Consider the following 15,902-nt stretch of genomic DNA (forward strand, 5'->3'; position numbering starts at 1 on the left):
ATTGTAGGACATTTGGACCTCTTTCAGGTAGTCTGGGGAATCCTCCACTGACACTTTTTTTTTTTGATAAACAAGCTCTATTTTGATGTTTTTTATGTACTCTGGCACCTTATGTAGGTGAATTATTTCACATGTAGATCTTGTACATCATGCTGACATTAATATTAACTAATCAAACAAAGAAAAGATATTAAAATATCAAAATTAATAAATAATAGAAAATTATCAAGGGTCTCTTGGTTAAGGTAGTAGCCTTACTCTGTCAAAAAAAGTTTTATAATGCTTTCAATGATTTCTTTTAAACTTATATATACAAGCATAAACTATAATCCAACACATGGATATTCATGAACCCTTTGCGTCAACACATCTGTTATCTCCAGTGTGGCATACTAGTTGGCATGTGCATTCAGAAACCACCCTTCTATAGCTCCTTTAACAACGTGATCAGAAGAAGCACCAGCACAAACAATATAACTGACACAAAAAACAACAGTGGATAATTAGCATAAAACATCTTAATAAAATAGATTTATTAACAGGTTGAGGAAGATCTTCATATTTAAAAGTGCAACATTTTTATATAGACATAATTTAAAAATACAAGTTAGATCATCTTTAAAAACCACAACATAAATATGGAAACAGGCAACCAGTGGACAGAAGGAAAGCATCCAGTTAGACATCACTCCAAAACACACACTTGGTCTCACAAAGGCGTCTTTAAAACGAAGAGATCTGAGTTGGCAGTGATACTTTGACGACTACATGTGCAAAATCATCTGCTGGTTCAGAACACTTAAATACTCAGACATGCATGCAAAAAGTGATAGATCAGTATCAGAGTACAGATATGAAATATTACAATGAGGAGATACTTTTAGTGAGCTGACACTGTCGGTTAGTTAAGCAGTTATGAAAGGCTCAGTTTCAGTCCGTTCCCTGGCTGTTAAGGAACACACACAACACACACAAATAAGCCCACAAACACAGAAATCAGACTTAAATGCACTACTAATTTTTCTACAGTGATTATTTAGTTTAATCTCAAGCCATTTCTGCAAAGGGGTTTCCATGCTGTGTAGCAACATGAGCCTCCTGTACCCAAAATACTCTTTCATTTTTATTTCCCAAAGCAACCTCTTTCATTCTGTAAGGGGAAAGAGACAGAAAAGGGGTGCAGAGAAAACAACAAGCCTAAATAACATCCAAAATCACCAAGATGCCGATTGGCACAAGACTTAGAAATATGGTGGGTAATCTGAGATGGAATTTTTACTTTACTAATTAAGAGATGGCAGATTTGCTTGCTCAGCTATCTCCATGTTGATAACCACATCCAGACAACTCATATGCTCTAAATTTCACATTGAGCCCCTTTAAGTGAGGTCATCTTTTGACGTGTTGCCTTTTTTGTATTAATTTCATATTTCTTGCCCTGCTTTATACCTATCTACTTGTAAGGCTTTTAGTGCATGTACCTTAGAGTTGTTCCAAAGTGAAACTCTTTGATAGGACAGCTGTTAGCGCTCATCTGAGCTGGTGGGACAGCTCAACAGGGAATTTGAGGGGAGCTGAATGTGCAGATATCTTCAAACATAAGTGTCAAAACCTGACTTTACTGCCCAGTGTCTGCTTAAGCCTTTGACATCTCAGCAAATTGGCTTAATTTATTTAAAAAACATGGGAGGAAAGCAAAGAGCAACTTAACAAACAATGATCCCAAAATCAACAAGAAATTTGTTAAAAAATAAAAAAGAAAAAAAGAAAAAAAGAAAATTACCTAAAAATTAGCACAAAAAAAATTCTGAAATAATTTTCTGTAATATTTTTTAAAATGTTAAATATAGTTATTGTTAAAATAAATTTCCCTGATGTTTTGTCCTAGATATTTCTTTACTTTCTAAAAATATATTTTATTTTTCTAAATCTATTAATAACTTGCAATTTGTGAACCATTTCGATCAAAGTTTCATTTTTTTCATGTTTTGAAAGTAAACAAACCAATTTCTTCATTGTTCAAAGGATTAAATACTTTGAAAAGGCGTCAAAAAGCAGCATGAGGGAAATGATGTCGCTCCAGGTTTCAGATGGTTAAAGGCTAAAATGAATGTCTTTCCCTTGTTTTGTAGTTTAAAATTGTTTTTATTTTATTCTGAATAGATTTTGCACTTACATATCTAGATGTTTTTTTTCTGAGTGTGTTTACTAAATATAGTTTTACTAGTCTTATTCTAGCATGAGTTTGTTCGTTACCTTCAGCTCAAACAAATGACTTCCTATCACATCTCTTTGGCATTTTCAGGTATGGCACAACAAAGTCTACTGCTCTTTGTAGGGCTGAGCCTAATGTTTAAGGTTCCTGCTGATTAATCTATATTTCTTCTTTCAATTTCAGTAATATGAATTCAATTCTTTCATGGTTTAATCTGTCAAATGTCAAAATGCGAATCAGAAGTTCCTGGAGCACAAGGTAATGTCTTCAAAAGCCTTGTTTTGCCTGACCAACAGCACAGTCCATAGTAACAGCATCGTGGCTTCATTTTAAGTCAATAGTTTCAGAACAAGATGGTTGCTGTTACTTCTCAGCCGATGGAAGGTGTTACAACAAAATTTAAAATATCTAAAGTATTTCAATCAATGTGACACTTGTGTGAAAGTGACAACCCCAAGGGAGCTCAGAGTCCTTACTAAATATAGAGTCTGGTCTTACACCTGGACCTTTCAGAAATCATCCTTCCCTTAACAGTGGACGGTTCACTGACAATTAAAGTAAGCATCGACTGCTAGCTCACCCAGCAGCACTGAGCTTTCCAACATCACATCTTAGCCGAGGAAGACACTTTTAATCTGTACATCTCCCACTGACGTGCAAGCCTCGCATCCATGAGTAGATGCACTCTTCCTTCTGCCCAGTGAGAAGTTTATCGAGTGTAGTTCAGCATAAAGAAAACAGTTTCTATATGAAACAAGAAGACCAGACTGTACTCAGGAATGTCTTACTGTGACATGAGAATCCTAAAAGAGGGAGTGAAGGAATTTTACACCATTCCCAATGTTTTCATCCCTTTCTGGCAAAGATTTGACAAATGCTGACATAAATAAGGATCAGGCAGAGTCCCATAAAGCTATTAAAGCGGCAGTACTAACCAAATACAATGTCTCAAAAGAAATTTATCGGCAGAGGTTCTGCAGCACCATTATTCCAGCAGTAAAGACAGTCCAAGAGCATTTCAACCGGAGGAGACAGCCATACCAAGGACCCACCTGAGAGATCGTCATTCTTAAGTAATAACTGTAAGTATTTCAGCCAGATGTTTGCAACTGGTATAAGCCCAAAGACTGGAGAAGAAGCAGCTGGACTGGATAAGCAGAACATGGCAGAACACTGGGACCCTATCAAGAAAAGGGTGTCTACTATCAAACCTAAGTATAATTTTCAGCATTTGGTTGTACTAAAAGACTCTCTAAGGAGTTGGGTATTTAGTTTTTTTTTGGTAACATTTTGTATTCATGTTTTTTTAGGCCTCTTTTTTGTTGCTAGCAAAAATTAGCATTAGCATTATCACAGTTCACCATACCTGTAAATCCATCATGCTAACTAAGCTAGCAGCTTGCATTAGAGTTATCTACACCATCTCATCCAAATATGGTCACTTCTGGCTTCAAAAATCCAAGAAGGCAACAGCAAAATGCCAAACTCAAGACTTCAAGGCTTCAAAACACGAGTCCACAAACGTCGTGCGTAGCGTCACAGTAACTACGTCCAACATTAATCACCAGGTTGAGCTCTGTCTGCTCTGTCTGTTAGGTGATACCCTGCAGCCTGATACCAGGTAATAGTGCATGAAGATGTACAAACTCAAAATAATTTAAAGTATATCAAAACAAGCAATTGTCTGCATAGTCACTGCAATTGACAGGCATGGATAGTAAACTAAATATATTAGTTAACCAACATTAGGAATCTCTTACTGACACAAATGTTCTTTTTTTAGCTATTTTCAATAAAGACATTGTGTGAATCCCATTTATTTAAACTACAGACATCTACAACAACCAATTACATCTGACTATTGATTCAACCAACCAGTCGGGCCACAGATCAGTCCTGAGCACAATCTTTAACTGCCCGTACTTCTTTAATAAAGGCAGATATCAGAACACAAGAAATTCGAATGTGTGCAGGTCTGTATTGAAAAAATAATTATCATTTCATTGACCATTTTTGAGGTATGATTATTATCAAGTCCAAACACCACTGCGGGAAGTCTAACTTTGAATGCACGCATCAGATGAAACAGAAGTCACTGTACCCAGGGAGACATATCTTAAAGTAATCTTAGTAGCTGCAGTCAGAGGTGTTTGGAAGCAGTGAGGAAGCTGTGCAAATATTCCAACATATTAGGCCACCAAACCTGTGCACCCTGCAGCCATCTGAGCCGATGTGACATGTCGTTTTGGTCAAGCACTACACAGTCTGCTGATGTTAGTGGTCTTTCCGTTTGGTGTGAAATCTCTCCAACAAGGCTCTCAGGATGTTCCCGGGGATCTGCTGGTGCTGGTCGATCAGAGACTGGACCGCCTGCTGCACCTGCACACAAACACCACAAGAATGACATCGCTCTCATTCAGTCAGTCAAAAATACAGCAGGAAGAGGTGAGAGCTTCAAATGTACAAATACCCCATATCCTCCACGACACCTGTCACACTCTGCTCACACAGAGGGAGGAAAGGAGGGAAGGAAGGAATGATGGAGGGACAGAGGGAAGGAAGAAAAGAAAAAGGAATAATGGGAAGGAAAGAAGGAAGGTAGACATTAGGGAAGGAAGACAAGAAGAAAGGCAGGATAGAAGGAAGGAAGATAGAAAAATTGAATGGGATGAATAGAAGTTAAGAAAGAAAAAAGAAGGGAAGAGGGAAGGACAAAAGGCAGAAAAGAAGGATGGAAAGAGAGAAGGAAAAAAGAACAAAACAAAGAAAGGAGAGAAGGAAGATAGGCTGGAAGGAAGGAAATATGAAAGAAGAGAAGGAATAACAGATGGAAGAAATGAAAAGAGAAAGAAAAGGGGAAAAAAATAGGGAAAAAAAAGACTAGAAGGAAGGAAGGATGGAATGAAGACAAGAAGAAAGGCAGGAATAATACACAGAAGGAAGGACCAAAGAAAAAAGAACAGAAGGAAAGAAAGAAGAACAGAAGGAAGGAAGGAAGGAAAGAGACGGAAGGATTGGAAAAAGTAAATACAGAAGGAAGGACAGACAGAAGGATGGGAGGAAGAAAAGAAGAAAGGAAGGATAACAGATATAATAGCAGTTGTAGCTCACTGACTTTGTCTGCGAGCTCTGCAGCGCTGATGTTAGGGTCATACGGGATTGGATCACCAAGGAAGGTCCGAAACTTGACAGGAAATCCACCATAAACAGGAGCTATAGGGAGACGAAACCTTTCATACACCCAGCGGAAAAACCCTAAACGAAAAGAGACAGACAGAGAGAGCAACGTGTAGAGAGAAGATTCAGTTCAGACTGTAGTCAGTGACAACAGACTGGTTACCATCAGTCAGGTCAGCACTCCCTCCTTGTGACCGCACTGTCTTGAGGAGAAGTTTGATAATACTCTATAGTTACCAACAGCTTGGTACGGTCTTGGTGATTTGAACTTTGTTCTCCACTTACTAAGTGTTCCCAGAGATCTGAAGCCTTCCCGCACATTCTGAGTAAACATTGGAATTACTGGCTGGAAGACAGAGAGAGAGCAAGAGAAAGGTACGTTAGTCATTTGTGCTGGTCTGCTGGCATTTACATGTACGCAACTGAAACATGCCGCACTTGTTTCTATTAACAGTGGGTAATATAGTGATCAGTTATGTCAGGATACACCAATCTGACCAAAGACAATCCAGGCAGAGTCCAAACAATTCATACAAACTGAAGAATATTATTCCATGCTGGCAATTATCACAGTACATGAACGAATAAAACAGATGTGTGTCGAGTTAATGTGTGAATATCACAAAGACGACATGAAGAATGTTGCATGTGTGGAGCACGCCCTGCACTATGACAAAGTATACAAACAAATGACAGGAATTCCACATCCAATAATTTAAAGTTTAGTAAAGACACACAGAAGAAGATGGACTGCCTGTGCATTCAAAAACACTTAAAACATGTAAAAACTGAAAATGTGCCATATCTGCAATTGCACTGGGAAACACTGGAATGTAGCATTAACCCTTTGAAACCTTGATCGACTCTTTTCTTGCTCAGCATTCAGACACCTTTCACGGGTATTAAAACGAAACAAAAGAATAAAGAAAAAGGCAACGACCAATTTGTCAAGAAATATCTCACAAATTGGAAGAATTTATTAGAAAATTATTTTTAAAAATATTTCTAATAAAAAGGATTATGTATTTAAATTATTTGTAGTCATTATTATTGATATTATTAATGTAGTTTCATGTCCTTTTTAAACTTCCTTTTTTTACTCATTTTTAAGTAATTGTCTTTTTTCTTTTTCTTTTTTTACTAATTTCTCACTTATCTCGTCCTTATTTTATTTTCATTGCCTTCATCCCATGTTTTTGAAATAAATCAAGCCAGTTTGCTCAGGTTTTAAAGAGTTAAGTGAAATGTACAATGTAATCTAATCAGCATGCACTCCAGGCCCAAACTTAAACAAAAGCACAGGCAGGCACCAACAGTAGATTTCAGGAACAACGCACCACTTGCGAGTCGATGGCGACCTGGGCAAAGCCTTTGCGTTTTCCCCAGAGCAGAGGGTACGTCTCATCGCTGAACAAAGCCTCCCGCACTCCTCCTGGAGAAATCCCCAGCAGGTGACCGTTCCTCAGAGCCCGCACACACTCCTCCTGAGGGCCGTGGATCACACTGAACACCTCCAACAGTAACTTGAAACCTGAAAGAGGATACAGGGTACAGCAGAATAAAGCCCTATTCCCACAGGACTAGTATTACGTAGGGACCTCCAGTAGAATTTGTAATAATTACGGAGGAAGTCTGTGATTTTAATCTTGTTTGAATCAGTCACGTCCATAATTTGTAAAGGAAAAGAGCAAATGATTTATTATATTTCAGCAAACACAGAGGTCATGGGATAGTATTAGTTCAGTGTGAATTAGCATCTTTATGTTTTGCTGGTGATTTGAGGTTATTGTTTTTTTGTCTTTTTTTCTCCGTCATGTGCAAAAACATTAAACACTGAGGACAGGGGGCAGCCTCTGGCTCACCTACTAGAGTGTGGCCCTTTGCTGTGTGTCATTCCCCCTCTCTCTTCCAAATTTCCTAACAGTCTACAGCTGTCCTATCAATAAAGGGAGAAATCCTCAAAAAAAATCTTAAAAAAAAAAAAACACTGAGGAGGGACTTGCATTTTTAATTTTGGCTCATATGAGGGACATACAACTTGAAAAGGACATATTTTATATTTATTCTAAATAAAAAAGTCAGACCCCAGCCATCCTCCCCCCTCCTCTGATAAATAAACGCTGCTGCACGTGTACTAACGGGTAACTGAGAAAAGGGATCATATTTCTCCTATTTTAGCTTCTTTGCACTGGCTCCCTGTAAAATCCAGGATTGAATTTAAAATCCTCCTTACTTACAAAGCTCTGAATGGTCAGGCTCCATCCTATCTGTCAAAGCTCATAGTTCCCTACCAACCCTCAAGATCACTGCACTCTAAAAACGCAGGGTTACTTGTGGTTCCCAAAGTCTCCAAAAGTAGGATAGGAGCCAGAGCCTTCAGTTACCATACTCCTCTCCTATGGAACCAGGTTCAGTCAGGGAGGCAGACACTGTCTACATTTTTAAGGGTAGACTTAAGACCTTCCTCTTTAACTTATAATTAGGGCTGGCTCAGGTTGCCTGGACCAGCCCCTAGTTAGACTGACATAGGTTTAATCTGCCGGGGGACTTTCTGAGCTCCTTTTTCCTTCTCTTGCTCCCTCCATCTGCAAACGCTTATGTCTGCTTACTGCATTACGCTAACACCTCTCTGGAGCATTCCTGCTCCCTTATTTCCTAGTTTTCCTGGATTCTGGCTGCAATCCTGGCTGTGCCTGATCATTGTGATATCTGTGCTGATGCTGTGATCCTGCCTTTGGTTGTGCTCATGCTGTGGCTGCACTGATACTGTACCTCCGGCTCGCCCTGATCCTGCTGCTTTTCCTGAGGTTTCTTCCATTTTTTCCCCTGTTTCAGGGGTTCTTTTTGAGTTTTTCCTTAAACGATGTGAGGGTCTAAGGGCAGAGGGATGTCATACACTGTAAAGCCCTCTGAGGCAAACCATGTTTTGTGATAATGGGCTTTATAAATAAAATTGACTTGACTTGACTTTAGGTAGCTTAAAGCTAATCAGTGAAGACAGAGTTTGATTATATCTTTTTCTACCCCAAAGTTATTGTAAATAAATAGTTATAATTGTGATTTGTGACTGTATAAATAATTTAGGTTTATAGCAGCTAGCTGACAGGGGGCATATCTCCACCTATCATGGCGTGGTGGACATACTTTCATTAATAAATGGATTCTCTCCCGGTGCTTTTATACTGGGACAAAGACAGCAGTCCAATTAAATGGCCTAATTGAGCTATGACTGTAGCTCCATTAAACTGGATGTAAACGTACTGGGTGTGAGTACCTGGTATCTTGAAGAGGAAGTGGTCAGCTACAGAGTGGCAGGGCCGTCCCTTCTGGATAATTACATTGGCCAGGAAGTAATAGTAGTCGATAGGAATGGCTCCGTGATAGTACACTATCAGTGCTGGTCCTTTGTCCGGGATCTTCTCCATCCCGTATATCTCATAGCCTGGTACACAGACCACAGTACAGGAGGAATATTTGTTATTACATTTGGAGTGGAGAAGTGCTGTAGTACATGCAAACAGACGAAACACAAGCTAATGAGGAAAACATATCCACCAATCTGACAGGCCACGACAGTTTGACAGAGAGGCAGAATGAACAATACCAGGGCCCTCAAACTGAAGCACCTAAATGGAATTTGAATTGTTTAATTCTAACAATATTTTATTTAACTTTATTGCAACAGTACTTTAACTTTGGTAAGTTTATGCAGCTAACCAATTTTATGGCAGCAGCTACTTAATTTGTAACTGTAGTTCATTTAATAAGTTTGTATTTTAGTAGTTTACAGTAGTTTGGAGGAGATTTCAAAATATTGATATATATATCACGTATCACGATATAGCCTAAAAATAATGTGATATTATTTTAAAGTCATATCACCCAGCCCTAGCTATACATGATATTTATGTTGAACGTGCCTTGACAAAGTGATTGAAATAAAACCATCAATTGCTGCCATGACCAGCACCTAATTCACCAAAACACTGATGTGGTGAAGCCTGAAGTTCAATTTTAGTCTGATATGACCAGAGTACCTTCCTCCATACGTTTGGGAAGTCACACATATGCCTTGTGGTGAACTCTAAACATGTTCTTATTGCTGTCTTGAAGCACTGGATTTTTTTAGGGCCTCTCCTCTATAAAGCTCACCTCATAGAGTAAAAGAAGTGGTCCTATTGACAGAGAGCCGAGTCTCTGCTGTGGAGCTCTCCATCTCCTTCAGGGTTTTCTTTGCTCTCTCTGTTCCCTCTCTGAGTAATGCCCCTCTTCCCTGGTCTGTGACTTTTGGTGGGCAGCCCTCTCTTGGCAGATTGCTTATGGTGCAATATTTTTTACATTTTGTAATGCTGGATTTAATGGTGCTAAAGGGAGGGTTTAAAGTTTCAGATCTTTTTTTAGAACCCAAACCTGATCTGTACCTCTCTAGAACTTTGTCCCTGGCGTGTTTGGAGCGCTCCTTGGTCGTCATGGTGCCTCTGGCTTGATCTTAAGCCTTTCTTTGTGGTGCTGCAGAATCTGGGGCCTTTCAGAACGCATGTATATATGCTGAGATCATGTGACACTTAGTGGACTTCATTTAACTCATTTTGTGACTTGTGAAAGTAATTGACAGCACCAGGTAAAAAAATTCTGATAACAACATAGTATTGGTCAATTTTATATAAATATGCAATATTCCTCAGATATGGTTGTCAAATACTTGTAACAAAGGTATGGAATGGAGGCAGGATATTTTCAAGTTTAACAACAAACTTTTTCTTACTTGACATCATTGGCCTGAAAAAGTGATTTATATTGGGAATTTGATTATTCTAAATTACTTTAAGCATCTTTTTTACATTATGTTCTGTTAAAAATAAACCTTATGTTGTGCATATATAAGCCAAAACTGGTATATCTGTGATGGGCTAATATCAGCTGATAAAATTGGCTGACCGATGTATCGGTTTTTGAATTTTTGAAAGCAAGTTTCTTTTTTAACATCACTTTACCAATTGTGACTATTTTCTTTGTGTCCATAAAAAATCCTATAAAAATCCATGTGAATTACAGGTTTTAACAGAACAAAAAAGGAAAAAGGCCAAGGGGGTGAATACCTATGTGAGGCACTGTGAATGCTTTTTGAAGGGACAGAATTTTACGGATGCCACAGATCTTAAAAATGAAGTCTGTTGTCTCACCATGCCATATGGCTCCATGTCCGTCCCACAGAGTAGCCAGGGTCTTCCTGGCTCCGTCCCACAGGTTGTTACAGTAAGCTTCCCTCAGCTGATTCTTCCTCTGTTAGAAAAAATCATCAGAAAAGATTTGGTTTGGAGTGACTCAATGACTGCACAGGACAACAGCAACAGATTTTAAACAACATGGATCTTATTTCCATAGTTTCCTCACTGAGGCTTATTCCTGATATTCAACTCCTTCTAAATCTGTGATGATATAAATGCTGATTACAACATGAGTTTCACAGTATAGCACCAGCAAATATTATCTGTACCTATGACCTGTTATTTACTGTTGACACTAGGGCTGGGCATTATAAAGATATTATATTGTATCGAGATGTGAAAATATGGTCAATGGACTACGTCTCACACTGAGGGAACAGTCGGCCCCATCAGCAGACTCCACTGAAACTTTAAAGAGCCTCCTTAAAACTTACTGTTATAAAAAAGCCTTCTCTTAAAATTAGTTTGATGGTTTTACATTTTAAAAGTTATTATCGTTGCATTTTATAGTGGTACTGTTTTAGTTTTGTCATGTGAGTATTTAAGCACTTCATATACTTTGCACTTTTACCTGTTTTAAATACAAAAGTTTGTTCTTTTATTTGTTCTTATATTTCAACCAGTTTTATATGACATTATTTCTTTTATAAGTGTCTTATCTGCCAATTTTGTACACATTGCTATTTTATTATTTGTGTCTTAATGTTCTTAGTTTTGGTTATGACATTAGGGGGCAGGGGAGGGGCTGCATGAGTGTCTGACATTTATTTGATTCTGTAAACCTTTTTGTTTGGGAAGCATTTTGTGCTTAAGCATAAAAGGTGCTATATGAATAAAAGCTATTATTATTATTAATATAATAATAATTATTATTATTATTACTATCATTATTATGATTACTACGTATCATCTTAGATATTGGATATTGTTATATAGTGATATGGAATATCACCATGTTTTTTCCTTATTTTAAAGATTGCATTACAGTAAAGTGATGTACTTTTCTCAACTTATCAGATGTATCTTGTTTTCATACTTGCCTTTATCCACTTAGTCATTATATCTACATTAGTAATGATTATTGGTCAAAAATGGAATTTTGTTAATATTTTTTCAACGTACCAATACCCATTCCTATAATACTGTCACATCAAAGAGAAAATTTGTTTAAAAAAAAAAAAAAGCTGTATCTCCCAGTTCTAGCAATAATTAGGTGCTTTTGAAGAGATTTAAAAATATCGAGATACATATCGTGTATCGAGATGTAGCTTAAAAATATCACAATATAATTTTCAGCCCATATGGCCCAGCTGTAGCTGACACAGTGCCTTTGGTGGACTGAGCGTGTGCATACCTTGTAGACATGAAGGAAGAGTATAGAGAGGTAAAGGAGAATGACGATGAGGAAGGGCAGGATGAAGACGATGGCCAGAGGGGTGAAGACCCACAGCAGGTAATCCAACACACTCAGATAGTCCTCCAACTGACCGAGGCCCGCCCAGTCCTCCCACGCATGGAACACACACACCTGTGGACCAAGACACACAATTCAATCCTTCACTCTAACTTTGTACATGTCCACCACACAGAACGACCCCTGAAGACGTCAGCTAAATCTTCAGGTGTCAGAGCTGTGAAGGTGGCTGTAGGAATTACTTTGGTTCACATCAGTTTTTTCATTATTTGAGCAGCACAAACTAATTTAATATTTCTGTCCACCCCAGTTGTCGTGGATTGGCAGGAAAAGCTCCAGAGAGGATAACTAAAAAAAACTTCAGCACAAAAAATGTTGACGCATTGCTCACAGTAACATTAGTGTGGTGACATTTTTATTTGGGATTTGAGTGAACTGACCCTTTAAGCACATACATTAAACCTAACCAAGTTAGTCGCGCTCAACCTGATCATGACAAAGAGGATTTAGCCAATGATGAAGTTAGTAGATCTGCCAGTTCTGTTTCTTAATAAGAAAATACAAATATGACTGACTAGTTGGCAATCAGCATAATACAGATATTTAGCACAGTAAAATTGGTTTACTGAAGTTGCTTAAACTTAGACCTCTCACCCCGGACACAGACTTTTTGAGACCCTCCCCTCTGGCAAGAGGCTGCGGCCCATCAGACCAAAATGCCTCAAGAACAGTTTCTTCCCCTCTGCAGTCACCATCATGAACAATACTCCAGCCCTCCCCGCACTGCCCATATGATACAGGCTCTAATCCAGCCCCAGAGTCTGAAAACATTACATTAATGTTGTGCTAAATCAGTTTTTATGTGTTACATTAACTCACACTGGGCTGGATTTCTTTACATGCACACTGTAGGTTAATTAATTTATTTAGACTGTAGATATTGGCACTGTAACTCAACTTCTGCACAACTATACTATTCCTCCACTGCACCTTTTGTACATACTTTTTGTGTTCTTTATGTTCTAGTTTTTCATTTTATATTTTTAAATTGCTTCCATATTTTTATCTTATGTCTTATACTATTTAAATTCACTATTTGTATTCTTCATTTATGTTAATTGTTTTGCACCAAAACACCAAGTCAGATTCCTTGTATATGTAAATGTACTTGACAATAAAACCAGATTCTGATTCTGATTCATAAAAAAAAAAAAACATGAATTAAGACTAAGAGTTATACTTGTTTACATTTTTCAAGACAATTGGTTTCCTAGATTTTTTTAAAAGTAAAATCAACTTGCTAGATTTTACAGTGTGACAATAAAAAGCCCCATGGTGACCTCCAGCTCATTCAGAGCTGTTAAACGTGTGTCCCGAACAGGCTGAGGCCTCTGCAGCGGCCCAGATTCAATACCAACCTGTAGCCCTTTCCTGTCTCACTTATCAGTCCTTTCAATAAAGGCAAATGTGCCCTATATATATACAAATATATACAAATATATATATATGTATATATACATATTTGTATATATTTGTATATATATAGGGAGAGAGAGAGAGAGAGAGGGAGCAACAAGCAACCTTTCAGTTGATTTCTTCTTTCATTTGTCATTGCCTTCATCCAGAGAGGATGTACAACAACCATTTTGCAATTGTCAGAAGTAAATGGACATACCAGGAAGGAGACAGTGTCCTCTGCTCCCATCAGACAGGACTGGTTCCCAGAGTCTGACATGCTGCTCTGCTGTCAAACAGCTGATGACAGCCTCAGGGGGAAGGAGCACACTGCATGGAGAGCATCTACTGCTGCACACAGGTGAGCTGCAGGAGGGGAGTGGAAAACACCAAAACACCACTCAGTTAGCTCAGCAGCTCGATCATTGCATGGCCATTTTTATCCTGTTATGATGCACATCATTCAGGCAAAGGTCAGCTGTCTATCAGTAGAATACCATTACAGTTTGAGGGGTTTTGACTGGTTTGGTAACAACAACATGCCTTTCCTATTAGGTTAGCAGTGATTAACCCTTTGATTCCTGGATTGTCATCACTTTTTTTGTGATGCAATCAGATGCCTTTTAAAGTATTGAAACCTCTGAAGACTGAGCAAATTGATTTGATATCTTTCAAAAACAGAGGGAAGAAGGCAATGAGCAATAAATGAGAGAAAGGACTGAAAATGGGCAATAAAGTCATGAAAACACACGGTAGATTTATTAGTCACTTTTTAAAACATAGTTTTAAAAATGAATTAAGATTTGTCCTTGATCCTGCTTCATCTTTTGGAGTTTAAATTAAAATTAAGATTTTTAAAAAACTAACTAACTAAGAAAATACAAGGAAAATACTTTTTTAACATTTTTTTTTTTTTTTTTTTTGCTAAACTTAGCAAGAAACTTTCTGATAAAATGATTTGAATTTTTTAAAGGGCTAGGGGAAAATGTCCATAATGGTACAATCATCATAATTCCATATTTTACATTTAGTAACAGAATTATAATTTTTTAAGCACTCTTTGTAATTGGTAATTTTTGTGTTTTATATCTCTTTCTTTCTTTCTTTGCTGAGCTAAATTTCTCGTAACTTTCTGCTAATTTCTTGCTATTATTTGGGTTATTTATTGTCACTTTGCTCATCGTCTTCTTCCCGTGTTTTAGAGAGAAATCAAGCCGATTTGCTCTGGTTTTAAAGGTTTAAGTTTTAGATAAAAAATCTCGGTATGTGAGAGGCACTATACCGTGCCTGACGACACCCAGCCCGAACTGCAGCACTGAATCAGATGACAAGCTAGCTGTGCTGGAATGGTTTCATGTTAGCTAGCTTTAGTGTTCGGCTTAACGTTGCAGCCGAGCTATACTGAACAGAGGCGTGAAGAAACTAAACAATAATGTGACAATAATAACAGAACAGGAGAGCAGTGAGCTAACCAACGAAGCGGCGCAGAGCAGAGGTGGAAAATCTGATTTGACAGCTACAGTGAGAACGTCAACAGCTAACGTCACCTCCACTACACACAGAACAAACACACAAACGTTACCTGTGACCGTTCCTCTGTTCGCACAGCCATTAAAAACATGTCTATTTATGTAATACTAGCAAGACATAGTCTGATCAGCCAACAGCCACATACAAGCTAACTACTGTCCTCTTAACCCCGGAACTCTTTCAGTGTGACACAACAAGGTCTCCTGTCCCTACAAAACACCGAATCAATAGAAAGAGTTCCACTTGCGTTATTTCCTTTCCCATGAGAGTTCCGCTTGCTCCCACCCTACTGTGCTGTGATTCGCTATTGAAAGCGCTTGCGCTGCCGCTTTGTCCAATCACTACCCGCAATTGACCTTGACGCGTCAACATGTAAAGCACAAACCAATCACAGCCAGTAGACATAACCAATTATAGCATAGTAGGGCGGGACTACGCGAAACTCTCTTGGGACAAAAAATGCAACTAAACATTGATGGTGACTTCCTTTTTGACTTTTAGCCTTCAAAATAAAAGCGCAAAAAAATCACAAAGTGCTACCTACCCCCTCCAAAGAAAAGGATGGAGGTGGATTCTGTAGCAATTTATTTATTCATTTATTTAATTATTTTATTCTTGCCAGTGGCATGTTATCTGTTAACATGTCATGTACCAAGACATTCAAAATCAGCAACATTTTGAATTGTATATAGGCCTATATATTCAACACAATTAAAGTAGTAAAAACAATTCAATTAAATTCAAACAACTTTATTAATCCCACTAGGGGCAATTAGTTTAGAGCCATGATGCTCTAGATGTCAACAAACTACATAACAAACACACACAAGAAACACACATAGCACCTTTTACATTTCAAGAGTCTAATTCAAAAGTCTAAGGA

At 38.1% G+C, this 15,902-nt stretch overlaps 1 protein-coding gene across 3 annotated transcripts; it reads right to left on the minus strand.

Moving 5' to 3' along the window:
• Positions 1-1,873: 1,873 nt before the first annotated feature.
• tmem68 (transmembrane protein 68) lies at positions 1,874-15,186 on the minus strand. 3 transcript variants are annotated; one of them, XM_042498550.1, is made up of 9 exons: positions 15,072-15,186; positions 13,710-13,855; positions 11,975-12,148; positions 10,576-10,675; positions 8,667-8,834; positions 6,730-6,923; positions 5,678-5,738; positions 5,331-5,470; positions 4,400-4,594 (listed from the first exon to the last, which is right to left on the minus strand). In XM_042498550.1, the coding sequence occupies exons 2-9, from the start codon at positions 13,767-13,769 to the stop codon at positions 4,490-4,492; spliced, it is 1,002 nt and encodes a 333-aa protein (XP_042354484.1). In that variant the 5' UTR covers positions 13,770-13,855; positions 15,072-15,186; the 3' UTR covers positions 4,400-4,489. The 3 variants fall into 3 exon arrangements, with proteins under 3 accessions (XP_042354485.1, XP_042354484.1, XP_042354486.1); XM_042498551.1 differs by lacking the exon at positions 5,331-5,470 and having other exon boundaries at positions 1,874-4,594; XM_042498552.1 differs by lacking the exon at positions 13,710-13,855.
• Between the last annotated feature and the right edge of the window lie 716 nt (positions 15,187-15,902).

Source organism: Plectropomus leopardus, chromosome 12 (assembly GCF_008729295.1).
Source record: "Plectropomus leopardus isolate mb chromosome 12, YSFRI_Pleo_2.0, whole genome shotgun sequence".
In the NCBI taxonomy this organism is placed as follows: domain Eukaryota; kingdom Metazoa; phylum Chordata; class Actinopteri; order Perciformes; family Serranidae; genus Plectropomus; species Plectropomus leopardus.

Excerpts from the sequence above, each read along its gene's own strand:
- tmem68 (XM_042498550.1), bottom strand. The coding sequence starts at position 13,769 with ATGTCAGACTCTGGGAACCAGTCCTGTCTGATGGGAGCAGAGGACACT. Across the intron at positions 10,676-11,974 it reads TCTTCCTTCATGTCTACAAG|AGGAAGAATCAGCTGAGGGA; the intron begins GTATGCACACGC and ends TTTTTCTAACAG. Across the intron at positions 4,595-5,330 it reads CTGCAGAGCTCGCAGACAAA|GTGCAGCAGGCGGTCCAGTC; the intron begins GTCAGTGAGCTA and ends GTTTGTGTGCAG.